A 21,564-nucleotide genomic window follows, 5' to 3' on the forward strand; every position below is an offset into this window, starting at 1 on the left:
TCATCTATAAAATGCCCCGACATGGCATTATGTTAAACGATTCAAACGAGAATTAAAGCCAACGACCTGATTTATGATAACACAATAGGAACAAAAGTGTGAATTTTAAAAGGTCAGCAAAAGTAGAAACCACTAGTCGCCGGTTTGTCTTTAATTGAAGTATTCCCGATATGCTTATAACCGTTTATTTATTCAAAATATAAAAAAATGAAGGTTCCAAGCAAGCTTGCTCCATAGGATCCCTTAACAAGTTGATTGTATTTCGTGAATATTTAATTTTCTCTATTATGACGACCACTGGAATAACAAAGGATTCACGATAAGAATTTTGTCAGATAAAAAAAAACCAATTTAATTTGTTCTCTAGTGGATAGTTGTGTCATCGGCATTCATACCAAATGTTCTTATTTTATATTGATAACATAGACAACCAAAAAAACCCTCCCCCAAAAAATTAAGAAAAAATCTACATGAAACACAATATCGTACATAATCTAGCTGTCTTAAACTCGCTTGAAATTTAAATACGATGGTCGGATGTATCCGAGAATATATCTTATACGATAATCATGCAAGGTATACAATTTATCAAAAAATCACAAAACACTTTTCAGATCATCTTAAATTGATAAGAATAATAGATAGTGCAAGCGGTCCTACTATAAGGCCTGTCCATCGTTGTATTATATTATAATTCCATCAACTCTTTTATTTGTGTGTATCTACATCCACAGATAGGCAAGTATAATGTTACTTCATTCCAAATTCTCATATTTATTTAGAGTTATTAGACCACTTACAAAGTAAAGGGTAATAGAATATGAGTAAAATCATGATACGGGTGTTGTTTGAAGAAGTGCGTATTAACTTACCGTGTCTCCTGTACAAGTCGTAAGGGCTCGGATGTCACATTGATTCTTTCTTTTATAGTAACATAACCCATGACAATTTCCTATCACAGATTTGACATGATGTTTGATGCGTAAAACATCATGTTTAAATGTGTAAGGTCATTTGTTCTGTGAGAATTGAAGAAAGCAATACGAATCATTATTTAAGTTGTCAATGATAATTACATAAGATGCATTGCCTATACGAATTAGATATTTTGTTTTAAATATTTATAAAAGCGGAATATAGAAATGATATTTCGCTATTAGCAGTCAGTTTGGTTCAATTTCGTCAAAAATTCAAATATCATCGCTACTGCATTATTGGCTTGCAAGTCAATATTTCAACCTCATTCGAATCCGTATTATTGCAACCTTTAATTGGATTGATTGATCGATCGATTGGTTGGTTGATTGGTTGGTTGGTTGGTTGATTGGTTGATTGATTGATTGATTGATTGATTGATTGATCCGTAATGCACATCCTTGTTTTACTTGAGCATGATTATAACAGTGGTTTGTATCCGCCAGTGTACCTTATCCGAAGGATGAAAATTCCAAGTGTTTTATATCTACCAACAAAAATGCACTAGGTTTTTTAATCCTGGTTTAGTGTAAAATATCCAACACGCGCCGTAAGAATCTGAAGAGGGTTTTCTTAAAGGGGAAATGAAAAAAATAGTGCTTGGTATTTTTTGGAGGTATTTGAAGTGACGAAAACTTGCATAGGTGATTTATGTAAAAAATAGACGCAAAAAACTAGTGTGTTTTTGTTGTTTTTTTTTTTTTATCTAAGGAATGTTTGATTCCGCCAGTGTACCTAAACCGAAGGATGAACATTCATAGTGTTTTTTATCCACCAACAAAAACGCTGGATTAATTCAGATGAATTAAACTGGTTCCCTGAAAATTATTTTCATTTTAACCCATTCATTTATGTAAAAAACATACCAATCAACCATAAACATAAACAACGGTTTTCACACTATTTACATACAAGTCTCTAGTAAATAATGGTTGGCCGGAATAAACACACGGCGGAATGAAAGAACGCTTACAATTATAAACTTTTCTTTATTGAATTTTTAAATCTTTCCTTAATCTTAATAAATTGCAATGTTACTAAAGTCTCTCTTACGCAGACCAAATTTCATTTAGCGCAAATTCGATTAAAGAAGATATGTGCCTAGGTCAGATCCGCGTACTTACCTTGTGCACATCTTGTTTTATCGGGTTTTATCATTTAGACGAAGAAAAAAATCCGAGGATTGTTTTGAAAATGTTTGTACAGTGATAACAAAAATTTCGGCTCGTTTTTGTACAATTTTAAATTCAAATGGAAGTTACTTGTGGACTTTTGTCGAATTTAGTACAAACAAAATCAATAGAACGAGTTTTAGCACCTATTGCGTCACAGGTGAGATGTAAAACCCCGCGTGATTTAGCTAACAAAAATGTTGTGATGTGGCAGACGATTTATTTTCCCAAATGAAATGCAAAATTATGGACATCAGTCACTTCTGTTTCTTCAACCCTTTTCTCTTCTTTATCATTATTTTACATTATTAAAACTATGTCTTTCACTTTTAAGGTTTATGACCCCTTCTGTAGCCATGTGTATTATGAAATTTTCAAAATGCAATCATCTGATGCATCATATCAACTGATCAAAACAACAATGCCATAGTGAATAATAGAGATGTGCCATTTTGTACATATACCAAAGGGAAACTTTGTTCAAAACATTATTATTTATTGTTTTATTGCAATTAAGAAAAATGAAAATGGAGATTTTGTAGCAAATAAAGCCAAGATTTTTGCAGAAAATCCACAGACTTTAATTATTAATTTACAGAGATTTTTGTTATAAAATTTTAACTGGTCAGGAATAAAGGATTAACCATTAATTAACGTCTCCTCGAAGACGTTATTAAGAATTGAACGATGGACAGTCTGCGGGCTGAATGCTTCTAACTACCAGATTGGAAGATATTACTGAGAGGTTAATAATTAAAGTTCGTTGATTGGTTGGGACAATCCAAACCTAGTAAATATCTGTCAATCCCGTAGAGTATCGGATTTGTACTCTCTATTTTAGCAATTAGATTTTGCCTGGTCACCAATCATGCATATCGGTACACAGGTAATCTATAAATAGCCAAATCTCCTGTAAACACACACAAAGGCCAGTCAAGGTCATTAAACACTTCCATCATCATCAACACACACATGATTGTTTCACATTCAATCCAGTCGCTCACTGTTACGCACATTTTATACACGAAAAGCATAAGATAACTTGAACATGGTTATAATATTTAATGACGACAGAATAAATTGTTTGACAAATATGTGAAGCATTTACAACCGTGATTTGAAGGATTATTCCGTTGGACCTTATTTGATACATAACATTAAACGATATACTGCTTCATAACGTGTGTGGTAAAATTTGTTGATTGACATGCAAGGCTTTTCTGAATGAATTAATCTACAAAGCGAGAACACTTTCCACTTTCATCAGCTAAGAGAAGGCTAGCTTTTTTTGAAAAGCTATTACTTGTTGGTGGATTCAGGTATAATCAACCATTTGACATATAATGGGATATCTTTGCTTTTGATTTGAGTTTTCTACATTTTCAACAAGGAATTGGCATACAAGACATACAAATCTATTTCCTATATAAGTTAAATTATACAATAAAAGTACAATTTAACTTCAGGAAATCGATTTGTTTGTCTTGTAACACTAAAACTAGGTACAAGAAAGGCAGAAGATACAAAATGGATATTAAAACTCTAAGGTTCATCATAACCTTAGGCTAATATGGCTGTATTTACACCACACATTGAACTCTGAGTACAGACAAAACTGCATGTGCACCTTGAAAAGTTTTAAGGCATGGCAGGAACTAGAGAATTAAATTAAATTAAATTCCCACAGAAGGTGCCAAAATAAATTAAGTTTGGAAAAAATGTTTTAGATGTTCCCCTATGTAAATAATTGTAGTGAGTTGTTTTGATTAACTGGACAAAAGATACCTGCACAACAATAGGTGATTTTGATTTAAACTGTATAAATGAGTAGACTATATCAAATGAAACTCGTGTGTTGTTAATTTTATTACCTTCTGCAGGCTTTATTTCTTATACTTATGTGTGCAGCAGCAGGAAATTATCTTTTGGATACTTTAATAATAATATACATGTACATGTATATCACTAAACATTTCCAAAATGTTTGCTTTTTCAGATTTCATTGTTGATCATACTTGACCATTCAGATGGCATACAAACTGATATGGGACCATGTGCTGAAGTGGTTATGCAGGCAGCTGAACGTCTTGTGACACTAGGAAAAGAAAGAGCTAACAAGACTGCAGATGATGTAGGCTTCAAATATTTTTTACAACTTATTGCTGAAATCTACTTAACATTCTAAAGATAAGCAAACCTGAGCAAATATCTGATACTGTAAATTAAGAAATTATTGCGATTTTTGAAGAATGGACAAAAATGTGAGATCAGTTGTGATTTCAGGAAAATCTGCATACAGATATATGTATCAGATATCAGAATGTGAGTTCTTATTATTGCGATAATCATTAAGTTGCATTTTTCTCATTAATAAAAAACTCACAATAATTTCTGAATTTACAGTATCTAATGATCTGTTTATATCTAATTCTTGGTTTAATATTATATTCAGCCTGTATTTAACTTTCTGCCTCCTTTAAGGCAGCCAGCTAAAATTCTGTTGCAAAATCAAATACTTTTAAAATAATTGTTCAGGTTAATATTTGCATGTATCAGTCATTGAATTGTTGAATGTAGAATTTTTAATACCATTATTTCAAAAACAAATTTCAATCATTTTCAAAAATTTCATCAAAACCCATTGAAAAAAGATGGATTAGATACCAAGATGGCAGTCAAATAAAAACAGACAACACCACAGCCGAAAAAAAACAACAAAAAGACAAACAAAAGTCCACAAAACTAAAGATTGATGATGAACCCGATTAAAACCAAGGGACCAACTCAGTTGCTCTAAAGGGTCAGCAAGGTTTAATTTAGCAATTTGAGCTTATAGTTGTTATACATGTTTTCAATACATTTACTTATATGTTACAACAGGAGCTGAAAAGACAAATGGAAAGTGCTTGTGAGATATTAGATTTATCAAGCAGTGATTTATATATAGCATCACAGAGAGTTACAGCATCAGCCAGTAAAGAAAATAAGAGTAGAGTTATAACTGCTTCAAAGAATGTTCTTCAGGGAACAATGAAAGTAAGGTGTACTCCATAAAATATTAGTTGGTTTCGTGGTCAATGATCTTGTGTGGTTAATGATCTTGCTGGGTCAGAACGAGTTCACTTATATATGTGCTCTGTTTACACTTGCTTTAATCATCAGCTTTTGACTAGTAATTCTTATCAAACAATTTGTGAAAAATTCCTACCGGCATACCTCCCTTAATTTTATCTTAAGAAGTAGATATGTATATACATGTAAATATGTTTATTAGTGGGGCAGATTTTTCTCCCCACCTTTGCTATTCTTTGTCATTTATTCAATATGATTTTAGTTGATGTAATTTCGTATTAATTATGTATTATAATTTCATATTAATTACGAACTTTTATGTCAAATGTTTTATTTGCAAAATGTATTTTTTGCATTTTCTGATTTTGAATAAATGACATTTTTTCGTCAATTTAGTTTTTATATCATATAGCAAAACAAGCTCAGACTCTGACCTGTGTATACATTAGTATGTTTATGGTATCTGTCTGTCTGTCTTAAAAAGTGTTTTGGTAGAGTGAGTGTCTTCGTGCAGGATGTTATTACCTTGTGAACTATTATAAGCAAATTATAAGATTACATTGTTATAAAAATAAGGAGATGTGGTATGATTGCCAATGAGACAACTATCCACCAAAGTTCAAATGAAGTGGAAGTAAGCAATTATAGGCAACTGTACGGCTTTAACAAACCCATAGCGTATAGTCGGCTATAAAAGGTCCCGACATGAAAAATATGAAACGATTCAATTGAGAAAACAAACGGCCTAATTTATAACAAAACAATTTATGAAAAAAAACAAATATGACAGACATGAACCAACGACAACTACAGAACTACTGGCTCCTGACTTGGGACAGGCACATAAAAAATGTTGCAGGGTTAAACATGTTTGTGAGCACTCAACCCTCCCCCTAACCTGGGACGGTGGTGTAACAGCACAACATAACTTATGTTAACTTATTAAAAAATTCACTCAACTTTCATAAACTGAGAAAGGAATTGTAAGTATTTCAGCAAATTCATTGGTTTTTAATTAGGAATGGAAATAACATGAAGAATATGAATTATCTAAAAAAAATTACACAAAATGCAAAATACAAAAATGGAATTGGAAGACAATTTAAAAAAAAGAATTCCAGTATAACATAAATATTTTTTGCCAGCTTCACAATTAATGGAAAATAAAAAGTTATTTTTTTGTATTTATTACTTTAATATTATATGAAAGCAAAAGGATAAAAAAAAAGAATAGCTCAAGAATATATTAGCTAACTGAAGCAAAAAAAAATGAACCCTCAATAGAAAACAATTGTTGTCACTGTTCTGTAGGTGTTACTAGAAATGTAAAATACAAATGTAAAAACAACAGTTGTCTTTATTTTGTAGGTGTTACAATAAATATGACATACACATGTAAAAACTATATGTGTTACTATTTTGTAGGTGTAACAGTAAATATGAAGTACACATCATGCACATGTACAATTAATATTTGACACTATTTTGTAGGTGTTATTGGTGTCTGATGATTATGAAGTTAGAAAGATTCTGGCTGCAGCCCATACTGTCACAGAAACTGTTGGACTTCTTAGTCATGTTGATAATATGACTGATTTGTTATCTAGATTTAAGGTAATGGTATTAATAAACCAGACATATGTAACATAAATGGTTATAACCACTGTGCAACATACTTACACTTAAAAAAAAAATGGGAGATGGGGGTGGGGGGTGTGGGTAATAAAAAAATTAATTACAAATGTACACCATTTCAATTATTTATGCATTTTAATTTTCAATGCTCATTATAATGCAAATGTATAACAGTAACTTGATGTCAATTTCTGTTAACTTATATGTATAAAATTCATTTTTTTTTCAATTTGTTTTAATACAAATGTATAACCAACATGACAGTATTCATGTTACATCATGTCACATTGTAAATGCTCTATATCAGGCACTTCCCACTGTGCTGCCAAAATTCCTAAGGAGAACACTGTGTTGAAAAGGATTTTATTGAAGGTCTTGTCATAATGCTTAAAGACCACAAGAAAGCAGAAAATAGGAATCAATAAACTTAGGAATTTTGTCAAATTTACTTTCCTTATTATCTTTTAATCCATATTGTAGATACCTTGGTTTTACTTTCAGAGTTTTAAAGATACTACTTACATTCAAACATCTCAAGCAAACAAACATCTTGGTATTTCTTTCAGAGTTTCACGAATACTCTTTCACTTCTAACATCTTAAGCAAACACTGGTTTCATTTTCAGAGTTTCACAGATACTACTTCAATTCTAACATCTTTAGCAAATAAGAGACAAAAAGATCTTTGTCAAGATAGACAAAGGGAGAGAATAATTACTGCACTCAATTTATTGAAGAAATCCATTCCATCAATTAGTGTAGCTTTACAAAGTTGTATAAAATATCCTAGCAATGCTCAGGCTCATGTAAGTAGTATTACAATCTTATGTTCAGTATATTTTCAGAAATAAGCAGACCCCTGGGTCACATACTGTCAAAAAAAACTTTTATTCTAGAAATTCAGAAAATATTACGTGCATTTATTATTCACCTTATCGCTATTTGGAAATCTGCGCCGGTTGAACTTTTGACGTCATACAACAATCACTTTTCCATTGTGGCATCAGATATTTTCAATTGTGACGTCAAAATTTTACGGGAACCTTTGTGATGTCCAGTAATGGCTGACAAATAGCGATAAGGTGTATTGCGATTGTTGAACAACGGACAAAAATGTTCAATTAATTATGCGATTTCAGGAAATGGGGCGTACAAAAAATGCTATATAAATTTGAAAGGCAAATTTTTTATTTTTGCGAAACTTATCCCCTTTGGAATAATAAAAACGTGACAATAATTTCTGAATTAACAGTATTAAGAAGGTTAAATTGAAAAAATCGATCTGAATAAATATCTCTAATGAAAGATGGACAACTGGATGAATCTCTAATGAAAGATGGACAACTGGATGAATCTCTAATGAAAGAAGGACAACTGAATGAATGAATGCAAATTTCTCTCTGTTCTCACAGAAACATACAGTTATACAATTTTATTTAAATCTATATAATGGAATTATATACTCGTGACAAAAAATGAAGCATTACTTGAAAGGCTTATTAAACATATATTTTCTCTCTTTACCAACTAGTTTTCAACATTAGGTAGGTAGATAGAAAAATGTTTTGTTTTATTATTTTACCAAGAGTGAATTGAGGTTTCTATTTAAGAACTGGCTGAACAGAAAAAAGTCCTTGACCTTAAATGCTGACAAAATCTTTTGAGTAAATCCTAATTTCATGAGTCTGTCAACAAATGGCAAACCAATCTTTATATTTTAGAATTTTGTTCTTTATATTAATTTGATATCCTGAATAAGGTTCCTTTTTACTATTTTAACATTTTAACATTTGATTATAATTAAATGCTTACTTCTTGACAGGTGAGCAAGTCATATGTGATAAACCAAGTTCTGTCTGCAGTAAGAGATATTGTTGAGGCCATTGAAAACAAATTTACTGAAGAAGATTATTTAGATGTAGAGCAACCTGGCTACTTTGTTTCTAAAATTGATCAGGTATGTTTTATAAAGACATTTGATTTTCAAAATTGTCGTTGGTACCAATTTTCTTGGATAGAAGAAGAATTGTATTTTTCGTAGATACTTGATTTCGTGGAGTTGCAAAGGTTCCATACCAGCCTATAGGAAATTTATACTTCATTGAACATTTGAATTCGTTGTAAGCTTCAACCCACAAAATCCATGAAAACTGGTACCCAACAATTAATAATGAATCCACAGTAGGACACATTTGTTATCTTTCATTATTGCTATTTTACGAAATTTTTTTTTGATCTTGCTGACTGATAATTTCCTTTCTCAGCGGAGTCGAGTGATATGAAAAATTATCGCTAGAAACTAAGGGGGCACGTGGTGTTGTTAATGAAATTGACATGAAATTGACAAGTCATCATAGGTAAAATAGCAATAAACAGATTATCATTGGTCATCTCAACTTGATTGCTTTTCTCACTTTCGCCGTACCGGCTCAAGCGAGAAAATCAATCTCATTGAGATGATCAACGATAATCTATAATTATAAAAATTATATTACTGATGTAAACAAATTTCAGATATTAGAAGCACTGTCTACAGAAAACCGAGAAGATTTAGATATAGATGTAGAGAGTTGGACAGAAGGAATTATCAGACATAGTATGTTGGTGGCACATCTCTGTACAGACACATATAGAAATCTTATTATCATTAATTGTCAAAGGGTGAGTACACCTTATAATTATTAATAATGCACTGATTTTATGTTATAATATTACACATTACACGTGTGTGGCATACAAAATTATAAGCCAGGTATCTTTGATAGAGTTTTTACAACCACTGGGTTGATGCTTCTGCTGGTAGACGTTTCGTCCCTGGGGGTATCACCAGCCCAGTAGTCAGCACTTTTGTGTTGATATGTTAATCTTAATGGTATTTGGCATAACTTTTGGGAATTTTGGGTTTTAAAAGCTCTACAACTTTGTATTTGATTTGGCCTCCAAACTTTTTTTATCGGAGCTCCACTGATGAGTCTAATTTAGACGTTGTGTACACCTGCATACAAAATTATAAGCATAGTAGAATGATGAGTTTATGATTTGATATGAAATCTGAATTCTCAGTTGATGGTGAAAATGTCATGTTTATCCCAATTGAATTTTTTTTACAATAACTGAGTTTGATATTTCATAAATAGATAAAAAGGTGTTATTGTATCGACTTCATGTTTCTAATTTAAATTTTTGATTTCTTTTGAATAATCGATCATTTAATCTTAATGGGACCCCACTGCAAGGGTTAGAGTCTTTCTTATTCCTTTACACTGGACGTTAAGCAACCAACAATCAATCAATCAATCTTATTCCTTTACTGTTTCAACAAAATAAATTCATTCTTAAATTTGCATTTCTGAATAAATATGTATAGTTTTCTTTTATGTATTTTATAGATCAGTTGATATAAAAGCTAAACAATCATAATGAATATATGTTTAGTTTTCTTTTATGTAATAAGTAGATCTGTTGATATAAAAGTTAAAAAAAATTCAAAATGAATATTGTTCCTTCATAAACATATTTTCTAATTTTTTTTATGACCGGAAGAATACATGTATTTCAATATGGTATTGTAAATCAGAGACAAAATTAAACTTAAGTAAATCTTCTGTAGAAGAATATCCATGTTTTTTTCATTTATATTTGATTATAAGAAATGCCCTTGAAATCAGATTTTGATATGATAAGTATAATTATTTGTAGATTTTACAACTGAAAGGTCGTGTTTTAGCCTTGTCGCTTGCCATCAAAGAGAAAACAGATATACAGAGAATGAGGTCAGTTTATATATACATTTATAATAGAAAAACAAAGGATATGGGGTATCTATTCATGACACAAAATCAGTAAATACACAGCAAACAACACACAAAAAGCAAAGGAACAGCGCTTTTATTGCTGTTCCTCATCTCAAAGTCACTGAGGCCTTCAGCACGGAGCAAAAAAACTCTCACCTCACTGCAAGTTTTAGATGGTCCCTAGCATGGGTTTGAGCAGAATTCTTTGCAAAATAATTTGAATAAACTCTGTAAGATGTAACACCACCAAATCAGGCCTGGTCAAAAAAAGAACATACTGGAAAGTAGTACATATTTAAAACATTTGTATGTATATAATGAAATTAAAAGAAGTATCAAAAATACATTTAAAAGATATTAGCCACAGAAAGGAGAAATTAAATACAACCAAAAGATGTTTAAAGATGTTTTTGAATATTTACTGTTTTATTTGTTACTGTCTTACAACAATGCAATGAGGTTTTGCATTTCTTTTGATATAAATAGTTTAATAATTTGCAAGATGAATTGGTCCCCTGAAATGTTTCAGAAGTGATAGAGATAAGAAATGTTATGTTTCGAAGTTTCTGTCTATCATATGTCTATTGTCCTTGAAATCATTTTCAAAGTTCATTGATAAATGGTTTTTGTGGTATGGTCAGTTTATCAGATACTATATATGCAAAAAGTCAAACTATATTTGGTCTGAGGAATGATTGTAAGGTGTACATGTCTGTCTGGCAGGGTTTATCTGACCTTGATCTCATTTTCATGAATCTGTGATACCTATAGTACAATTTTTTATTTTTAAGACTTTCAAAATAAAATTCCATCATGATCCATAAAGCAGACAAGACATTTCAACATGTCCACTCTTGAATATATTATATTAATGCTAAAAATCGGCTTGCCTTATTGTGAAGGGTAATTGAATACTCTTTTACTGTCTTTCTTTAACATTATCTTTAATATAGATTACTAAATGTGCTATCAAATTTCATTATATACAGAGATGATTATGATAAGGGTTGTGAATCTTTCTTTAATATTAACTTTTAATATAGATTACTAAATGTATTATAATTTATTATCAAATTTCATTTTCTACAGAGAGGATTATGATGAGTGTTGTGAATCATTGATTGATGAGTTTTGTGAATTAGAGAAGAATGTCAACATGAGTTTACTTCACTTGATCGTTGATATATTCAAAGAAACAACAGAACCTATAGAAAGATTGATAAAGGCAGCAATGTATCCTAAACAGGTACAAAAAACAATCTGATATGTGTCCAAAATTTGTTTACAAGGATCTGAAAATGCTTCTTTCTACTTTCTGTTATAAAGAACTTTCGAGTTCATCTGGTTTTTATTGCAATGATACGCACCTTCCAAAGTTTAGAGGCAAGAATTTTTATTTGGCTGATGTAATTATGACCAGAACAGAAAGTAGAAATAGCCATTGTCAGATCCTTGTAAGCGAAGTGTGGACACAGGATCCGTATTTCACTCAGATTGGTACAAAATCATCTTACCTTTACTTTTACTTTTCTACTACATGTACGTTATGACATTTACAACTTGATTATTAATAGTGTAATGAAAAGAAATGATAGGCAAATGAAGAGTAGAAGATAACTTTTTTTTGTAATTCAATAACCTTTAAAGTGTGTGGTTTTATGGAATCTCCTTTGCTTATCTGTCCATCAGGGAAGGAAAATATTATGTTAACTTTTGAAATATTTATATATGGAATGTTGTAAAAAAATTTAGTGATTTATAGTCCTTATTTTACCTGATAAGTTAAAGATTATGTTACCATAGAATATAAATTTTTCTAATTAAAATGACTGACAGAGTTTTTAGTAACATTAACCCAAGGTGAAAAATAATCAAATCTCATCATATTAAAGAGAATTCAGATCTTTTGAGTGCAAACAGAAATTGATAAATGTCTTATTTGACAATTTCTAGTTGTTTATAATAGTATTTTAATATTGATTTAATTTAATATTTTTTGTACAACAGGATCAGTCTATAGAAGAAAATGACATTTTGATAACAGAGTTTGAAGAACATGCAGATAAAATGTGTCAAGTTGCCAGCTTTGCAGCAGCTAGCTCAACTGATGCCACACGTAAGATTAATTACTGTGGATTCATTATTATTCATGGGATACCAAATTTCGTGGAATTCATGGGTAAAAGTGAACCAGCAATTTACTGTTCAACAAAGTACAAATATTCTATAGTCTTATATACAAACTTTTGGCAAAACTTTGAATTCAAATATCCATGGTAATTAAATTTTTCCTCATTCCACAAAAATTTGTATCCATGAAAATTAATGAATTTACAATAGTTTAGTGGAAGCCATATTGAAGAATATATAAATATATTATCTATACAGAGTGGTCAACTTTTCTGTATTAATCAATTCATCATTTAAGGCAACACCACCTGCAATAAGCACATATGTATATGTTATCTTGATCGACATGGTTTACCACTAAGAGTGGCATCTTCAGGACAATTTTCTGTATTTAATATAATTACAGATTTCATTTTGCATTACAATTTCTTGTACAATCTTAATATTGTATCCATACACACTCAAATAGTTATTTTAAGAATTTTAAATTATGTATTTAGAAAGTTTACTGTTGAGTCTTAGTAATAATTGCATTTTGGAATGAGGGGCCTTGGTGGCGTTGTGGTCTAAGTAGTCAAACTACTGTATCACTAGCCAGTCAACACTGAGATTGTGAGTTTGAATCCTGCATGGGGCAGGTGTACTCGACTCCAATCTTAATTGACTAGGATTGTCAGTTTTCCTACCTAGTGTTGAAAGTGGCGATAAACACCAATCAATCAATCAATCAATCATTTTGGAATGTTCCATTTCTCCATAGGAGTATGTAACAACAAGTCTTATGTTTAAATGTTACCTACTGAGTATATGTGACCTTCTATGGGTAATTTGAATATCAATCACTTGTTCAAAAATATTTTTCAGATTCTTAACTAAAACTTTTTATATCATCTGTTTTCGTTTATGTTATTAAAAAAATTAAAGAAAATTATTAGAAATGACATTGAAATAAAAAGTTTTTTATTGTTGCAACATTGCTTCTTGGATATTTTTCACAGGAAAGTGTACATTTAAATCAACATGTGTATATTTCATGCAGTCCCTATTTTTGGTTAGACACCTATTTGATATTCTAAATTGGACAATCACATTTTGACCTTTCCATACATGGTTTTGTTTTGTTCAAATGTGTGTGAATATCTTACAGGTGTCAGAGTAATAAGAACATGTGTATGTCATCTGGAAAGATTGGATCCTGATATTGTACCAGCAGCTCTATGTATGGCCAGGGACCAGTTGGACAAGATGGCTGTCCGTCATGTCAAGCTTCTAATGAAAGAATGGTCTTTTGAGTTGAATACGTTGATGCAAATCTTGGATGAAATGACAGATCCTCAGATATTTATGGCTGTTTCTGGTCAGTAGTTTTCTTATTTATCATAAAATGGTGTAAATTTAGCTGACTATACAGTATGGGGTTTTCTCATTGTTAAAGGCTGTACAGTGACCTATAACTGCTTATATCCATGTCATTTAATTCTAGTGAATAGTTGTCTCATTGGCAATCATACCACATGTCCTTATTTATATATATATGATTTTTCAGCAACAAAACATTAACCTCTGCATACTTTTAAAATGCAAGTTTCTATTTTTGCTCTTATTGCAATAATACAACAAAAATGTGAATATTTCTGAATTTACAGTATTTGAATATCATTAGGTGTTTAAAACAATTCTTGAAAGATTGGTATTCTTGTCATTATTTTTTAAGGCCTTGTTTGTCAAGCAGTCTAGGTAGTTTGTCAGCATAGCACTTCCAAAAATACTCTTATCAGTATAGACTTTGCCACTTGTTTCAAACTTTTACAAAAAAAGGTAAGATGAACTCCAGCAACATATAAATAGTAGTTGTCAGTTAATTTTTAACAATCCAAGAACTCCAGTTTCCTATGCACATAAAATTGGCAACATGCCAAAACCTGGCATTGCACCCAAATAAAGATATATGTATATCATCTTCATTTATAAAAGCTTGCAAACTGATGTTTTTACAGCAATGGATAATTGTATACACATATATATATATATATTATCAGTAAACATTTGTTAATTCAGAGAAAAGAATAGAAGAAGACATAGGTGTATGTAGAGGATATGTAATGACCTGTGATGTAGAAGGTATTAATAGTGCAATTAAATCTCTGGTGGGTAGATCACGGCGAGTATGTCAGGTTGGAGAGAGAATTGTGGATAGCCATGATGATCCACTGTATCGTAACGGATTATTAGTTTATGTTAAAAGCCTCCATAAAGGTATGTTCATATTTGTTAAGTTATTTTTCCTTAAATAATAGAAAATTATTCTAAAGAGATACTGTAAATTAACGTATTTTCAAGGATACCTCATTTCTCGTTTAGCTCTTTCTGGCTGACTTGGACACACATTTACATATTCGGAACGATTCGTATTCACATAAATTTTCTACTGGCCAAAATAAATCACAAAAGAAAAAGTATTAAGAAATATTGACTAGTTATTACAAAAATCAATCCCCTCTGCTCTTCTGCTTTCACCCTACCTCATGATCAGTTTACTTTTACCTTGGGACAAATTTTGCAATTATTAAACTATTAAATACTTTTTTACTGTTCCTCCATTTTTCTTACTTTCTTTGCATAAGCCCTTTGGACAAGAACAATAATGCCACACAAGTATTTTAGGATGTAAGTTTTTATGAAAGCCATTTTTTATCATTTATATATTAAAGTTTTGTATTTTTTTACTTTTAATTTAATTACAGCAATAACTGGAATAAGAGCAGGATCAACCCATGTATACTCTGATGTAACCAGTAATTCTGCAGTAGAATCATTACTTAGAAGATTATCACATTTGTTAGAATGTGTAAGAAAAGTCAAAAATGGTTTGAATGCAGAGAATCAGCCAAACATACTTAGTCCAGAGAGGCGGAATCTCAGATTTGCAGGTTTTTATACTTTTGAACTTTTAAGCTCTGTGTATTTCTGATGAATAGTTTTAAATTTCACATTTTATGATAAAAAAAATTGTAGATAAGTAATCGAGAAATTTTTATACCCCCGCTTTAAAAAAGTGGGGGTATACTGTTTTACCTCTGTCTGTCCATCCGTCCATCCATCAGTCCTTCAGTCCGTCCTTCCGTCCCATGAATATTTTTCGTCGCATCTTTCTCAGGAACTACATTACAAGGATTTCTGAAATTTGGTTTCAGGGTTTATATAAGTCAGCTATACCGTGTGATGCATTTTCAGATTCATCACTCAACAACTTCCTGTTTACTGAACACTTACATATTATTACACTATTAAAATTATCCACTTGCGGCGGAAGTATCATCAGTGAGTAGTAGCTTGCAGTTTCACTTGTTTTATTTGTCAAAAGTTTGAAAATTACAATCTAGAATATTCAAAAGTTTTTGTTTGTATATAGATTTTATATATATTAATCAGGTGCAGATTCAGACAGGGGATTACCTGGTGTGGACCCTCCATAAAAAGAGGGAGAAAAAATGTATTAAATGAAAAGCTATTGCATATTTTGTGTCAAAATAAGGTCCACTTATTCCTCAAATCCTGGATCTTGGCCTGTTTTTAGAGACTATTACAAGTAATAAATGAAAAAGATGTCTTTAAACTGGACAATGATAGCAGATAGAATTATTATTTCAAAAAAATATGTTTTTAATTTAAATTTTTTTGTTAACATTACAGAAGCTGAGAAAAGAAGGAAAACCTCAAGTTCTAGTCATATTAAATTTTCATCAACTGGTGCTTTGAAATCTCTGCCACTCGACAACAGATTCCTACAGGAGGATATCTGTAGTAAAGATGACTTTCTCACACACTCATCTGTCTCTACTCTACAAAAAATAGTCCCATTACAACGAAGTGCATTACAGAAAAGTACTGAATCATTGCAATCTGTCTCATCTCAGGAATCATTTCATCAAACAAACGTCAATCCGCAGGAATCATATCAGCAGAACAGAGAGAAGTCTCTCAAATCGTATCAACACACATCAAGGTTAAAATCTAGTCAAGGTAAGGAGAAAAATGGTGGTAGAATATATTGGTACTGGAGATTTAGAAACTATTTCCATATTTGAAGAATGGAAAATAATGCGAGATTAATTATTGCGATTCCGAGTTCTTATTATTGCGATACTCACCTAGTTGCATTATTCACATTAATAAAATCATCGCAATAATTTCTGAATTTATAGTATAAGGAATCTCTACTCTTTGAGCCAAGTATTTTTATTCAATTGCAACAAATTTTACTGAAAGCAAAATATAATAGGTATGATAACTGCATGTCATTGATTGTGAAGGCATAAACTAATTGTACAAAGGAGTAGGCCCAGTAAGACCCCTTTTTGGCCCCAAAATATAGCCATACTTGCCAACCTCTGACAATGAGAAATCATGTCATGACATGACATGACATGTCAAAAAGCGTGTGAAAACGTGCGACGTAGATGCAGACTTTTTCACACTATATAAATTTGTTAATATAAAAAACAATATTCTACTGTAAACTTTTATTGGTTTCAACAGTGGTCTGTTTTACTGCTTTTAAAGCAACACCACAAGGCACATATTCTAAACAATTGCCAGTTTGGTTACATTTACTTGATAACAAGGCACACAATATATCATTGTCAAGTTCTGATCAGAATTCAGTGTACATTTCTTTATATTTGAAAATGCTCTCTCAAAGTCAGGATTGATATTTGGTTGAACTATATGTATATATAATAGCTTTATTAAGCTTTGAAAGAGTGTCATAACGATTTTTTACATCTAAAATGTCATCTTTTATCTCTGCCATTGCTCCCAACAAAATATATATGTTGCCATTGCCTGGTCAAAACCTGGAAGTTCATCAGAAGACAGCTGGTACTATGAGAACTGATCCAACAGTTCCGTGATATTTCCAACCCCTATGGCCTGTGGAAATCTGTTGGCCAGATTTGAAACTGAAAAAGAAAAATATTTTATAATTTGATTACCATTCAACATTAAATGCTTAATCAAATAGCTACATTGTAGTTCTCCTCTCACATGTATTGTTATGATTGCAGCATAGGGTTCACATAATGCATTACTCGTCCGTCGCTCATTTAAACTCTAAAACCCAAATATAATTTATAAATCTTGAAATTATCTTGGTACGTATATATACACATCGTTTTCGCTTAGCAATCAACTCTTTAGACGACAGTAGTCCTGAAAGCGACCTCTTTCTGTGGACACTTCCCCTAAGCGAATTTGAAAGAAAGAAAATCTTTCAAAATCTTAAAAACTTATTACAAACTACTTACCTTAAGGGCTTTTTCTGTTCGTCCATAAGAAAAATAATCAATGGCGTCCAAACAATTGTTTCGAAATTTTCAGTATTTATCATCAAGTAATAAAAAAAACCGAGAATCACGATATCACTAACGACCAAAAAATCAAAACAACGAAAAAGCGTGTGATTGCGTGTCAAGTGGTGAAAAGCGTGTACACCACATGTGACAAAATCCTTGCATGTAAACCATTGAAAAAGCGTGTATTACACGCGAATATCATGTCACTTGGCAACTATGAATATACATGTAGCAGTTTTACAAAATTGTTAAAATGTAAATTTTTAGCAATTTATTGGAAAGAAGAATACTTCTGTTACATAAATATGGGCTGTTTTTGACAATACAATGCACATGTATCAGGTACTAGCATCATTAAGTCATGCTAAATTCCTGAAATCTTCGAAATTTTAGCATTTTGGTTAATTTTTAGACGGTTTCCGTCTGAAATGGAAGTGGCCGCATTTGTCTTCATTCTTAATAATTATTAAATGTAAGTTGTATTTGATGATAATACATAACATATATAAAGGTTGAGAATGAACACGGATGTGGCCACTTTCATTTTTGACAAAAAACACCTGAAAAGTGACATATTATGGCATATTTGATAGACTTTCATATTTAAGCTTGAATTTGAGCGTCTTTAGTGACTAAATCAGTTCAAATCTTTCACATAAACTAATCGAATCGACTGAAGTAGACACTTTAGTGTTTAAAAAGTGTCCAAAATCTTTCATCAGATGAACCTGAATTTTGAGGCCAAAATCAGACCTTACCAGACATACTCCTTTAACATTGTTAACTAGTAGATCGATACAATCCATGTTTGTTCCTATATGTTTTATGGTCTGAAGCTTCTATTTGGCATATGCACTTTACCTCATTTTTGTCGAGCCTGCGACTTTTGTCGCAGAAAGCTCGACATAGGGATAGCGATCCGGCGGCGGCGGTGGCGGCTGGCGGCGGCGGCGTTAGCTAACTTCTTAAAAGCTTTATATTTTAGAAGATGGAAGACCTGGAGGCTTCATACTTTGTATATGGATGCCTCATGTTACGAAGTTTCCGTCAGTCAAATGTCCAATGTCCTTGACCTCATTTTCATGGTTCAGTGACTACTTGAAAAAAAAGTTCAGATTTTTTGTAATGTTAAATTCTCTCTTATTATAAGTAATAGGATAACTATATTTGGTATGTGCGCACCTTGCAAGGTCCTCATGCCCGTCAGACAGTTTTCACTTGACCTCGACCTCATTTCATGGATCATTCAACAAGGTTAAGTTTTCGTGGTCAAGTCCATATTTCAGATACTATAAGCAATAGGTCAAGTATATTCGGTGTATGGAAGGACTGTAAGGTGTACATGTCCAACTGGCAGGTGTCATCTGACCTTGACCTCATTTTCATGGTTCAGTGGTTATAGTTAAGTTTTTGTGTTTTGGTCTGTTTTTCTTATACTGTATGCAATAGGTCTACTATATTTGGTGTATGGAATGATTGTAAGGTGTACATGTCTAGCTGGCAGGTGTCATCTGACCTTGACCTCATTTTCATGGTTCAGTGGTCAAAGTTAAGTTTTTGAGTTTTGGTCTTTCTTTCTAATACTGCATGCAATAGGTCAGCTATATTTGGTGTATGGAATGATTGTAAGGTGTACATGTCTAGCTGGCAGGTGTCATCTTACCTTGACCTCATTTTCATGGTTCAGTGGTCAAAGTTAAGTTTTTGAGTTTTGGTCTTTTTTTCTAATACTATATGCAATAGTTCAACTATATTTGGTGTATGGAAATATTTTATGATCTATATGTCAGTCACGCAGGTTTTATTTGACCTTGACCTCATTTTCAAGGTTCATTGCTCAGTGTTAAGTTTTTGTGTTTTCGTCTGTTTTTCTTAAACTATAAGCAATAGGTCAACTATATTTGTTGTATGGAAGAATTGTTAGCTGTACATGCCTGCCTAGCATGGTTCATCTGACCTTGACCTCATTTTCATGGTTCATTGGTCAATGTTTAGTTTACTTGGTTAATGTTAAGTTTATGTGACAGTTGTAATAAAGCTTTATATTTAGGACTATCAACATAATATCAATGATTAGTAAAGAAGGCGAGACATTTCAGCTTGTGCACTCTTGTTAATGTTAAAAATTTTGAATCAACTTTTGTAATCAGTTGATTTCTTCTTTTACAATTTTCCTGTAGTCTTTCAAATGAATGCAATGTCCTCTTTTCATTTTATTTCTGTAGATCTGACCACTACCTCTCATATAAAAGAAAAGATAACTGATGCTGTAAATAAGGGAGATAAGCATGTTATAAAGTCTGTGAGTGGAGATTTGTTAGGATGGAGTAATCACATAGTAGATAGTGCTGAATGTCTTTTGGTACACTCTGATACTGCCAAACGAAGGTGAGTGTTTGCTTTGCCTTTTAGTCTTGTTTATGAACGATTCTGTGTTTATTTATGTGAATTGATTCCATTTAGATTTTTATTCATTGTGCCTAAGTTAGAAAGAAAATATAATGAAATATTTTACACTGGACACTAAAAGTTGCTGAAAAATACATAATTTAGATGAAATTAAACAAAAATACCAAGAAATATAAGAAAAGTCTATTTTGGAGTTTAGATTTAACATTTATCTCATTAGCCAAAATAACTGAAATTCTTACTTAAATTGTGAAGCTTCAGAATTTAAGTGATATTTATATAAAAATAAGGAGATGTGGTATAATTGCCAATGAAACAACTATACACCAAAGTTCAAATGAAGTGGATGTAAGCAGTTATAGGCAACCGTACGACCTAAATGATATTTAAAGTTTTATTTTGTTAACAGAAGTATACATTCCCTGTGTAGTGAAGTAGATGAATTAGTTGCAGACCTGACAGAGAAATTAAAATATATAGCAATGGGTGATCAAGATGATATTTCTGATATTTGTTCTTTAAGTCAACTATGGGAAGTCAAGGTAGGTCCTTAAAGATAGATAGTTTTGGTGTTCTGTGAGTAATCAATCAACCATATTAAGGACTAGGACATGTTAAAGTTATATCAATATGAACATTGCTATGTACTAGAGTGACACCCTTAGCCAACATTCTTTTAAAGGCTAGTTGACAAGATTATAGTTTTTAGGAAGACATATAATCCTTCACAAAAGCATTATTCATACTCTGAGCTGACTTCTTTTTTATTTTGCTCCCAAGTTATTAGAGAAGCAGCAAATACCAGTACCAATTTAAAAAGACTTTGGTGATTTGTAGGCCTCAGATCTAACATATGATGTCTCATAGGTGCGACAAACAGGTTACCTGGAGGTCAATAGAAAAACGATGGACAGAGTTAAGAAATGACCACATCTTAATATGGCCCTTATTTAATTTTAAAATATGTTCGAAATATTTGTAACCTTCTACCACTGCAAAATTGTCTCAAATTTTTTTGTTGATT

General features: G+C 31.6%; 1 protein-coding gene across 2 annotated transcripts in view; it reads left to right on the top strand.

Annotated features, from left to right (window-relative positions):
* Positions 1–2,150: 2,150 nt before the first annotated feature.
* The window catches only part of LOC127735312 (uncharacterized), a 49,274-nt gene continuing 29,860 nt past the window's right edge, over positions 2,151–21,564 (top strand). For both annotated transcript variants that reach the window (XM_052245456.1, XM_052245457.1), the window contains exons 1-16: positions 2,151–2,307; positions 4,144–4,278; positions 5,028–5,183; positions 6,711–6,833; positions 7,480–7,659; positions 8,676–8,810; positions 9,368–9,514; positions 10,553–10,626; positions 11,737–11,893; positions 12,655–12,763; positions 13,925–14,134; positions 14,836–15,033; positions 15,522–15,707; positions 16,471–16,800; positions 20,357–20,519; positions 20,950–21,082. In XM_052245456.1, the coding sequence (XP_052101416.1) occupies positions 2,227–2,307; positions 4,144–4,278; positions 5,028–5,183; positions 6,711–6,833; positions 7,480–7,659; positions 8,676–8,810; positions 9,368–9,514; positions 10,553–10,626; positions 11,737–11,893; positions 12,655–12,763; positions 13,925–14,134; positions 14,836–15,033; positions 15,522–15,707; positions 16,471–16,800; positions 20,357–20,519; positions 20,950–21,082 (2,517 nt within the window). In that variant the 5' untranslated portion in view covers positions 2,151–2,226. The remainder of the gene's footprint in view (positions 2,308–4,143; positions 4,279–5,027; positions 5,184–6,710; positions 6,834–7,479; positions 7,660–8,675; positions 8,811–9,367; positions 9,515–10,552; positions 10,627–11,736; positions 11,894–12,654; positions 12,764–13,924; positions 14,135–14,835; positions 15,034–15,521; positions 15,708–16,470; positions 16,801–20,356; positions 20,520–20,949; positions 21,083–21,564) is intronic.

This window comes from Mytilus californianus, unplaced genomic scaffold, assembly GCF_021869535.1.
Source record: "Mytilus californianus isolate M0D057914Y unplaced genomic scaffold, xbMytCali1.0.p SCAF_3, whole genome shotgun sequence".
Taxonomy (NCBI): domain Eukaryota; kingdom Metazoa; phylum Mollusca; class Bivalvia; order Mytilida; family Mytilidae; genus Mytilus; species Mytilus californianus.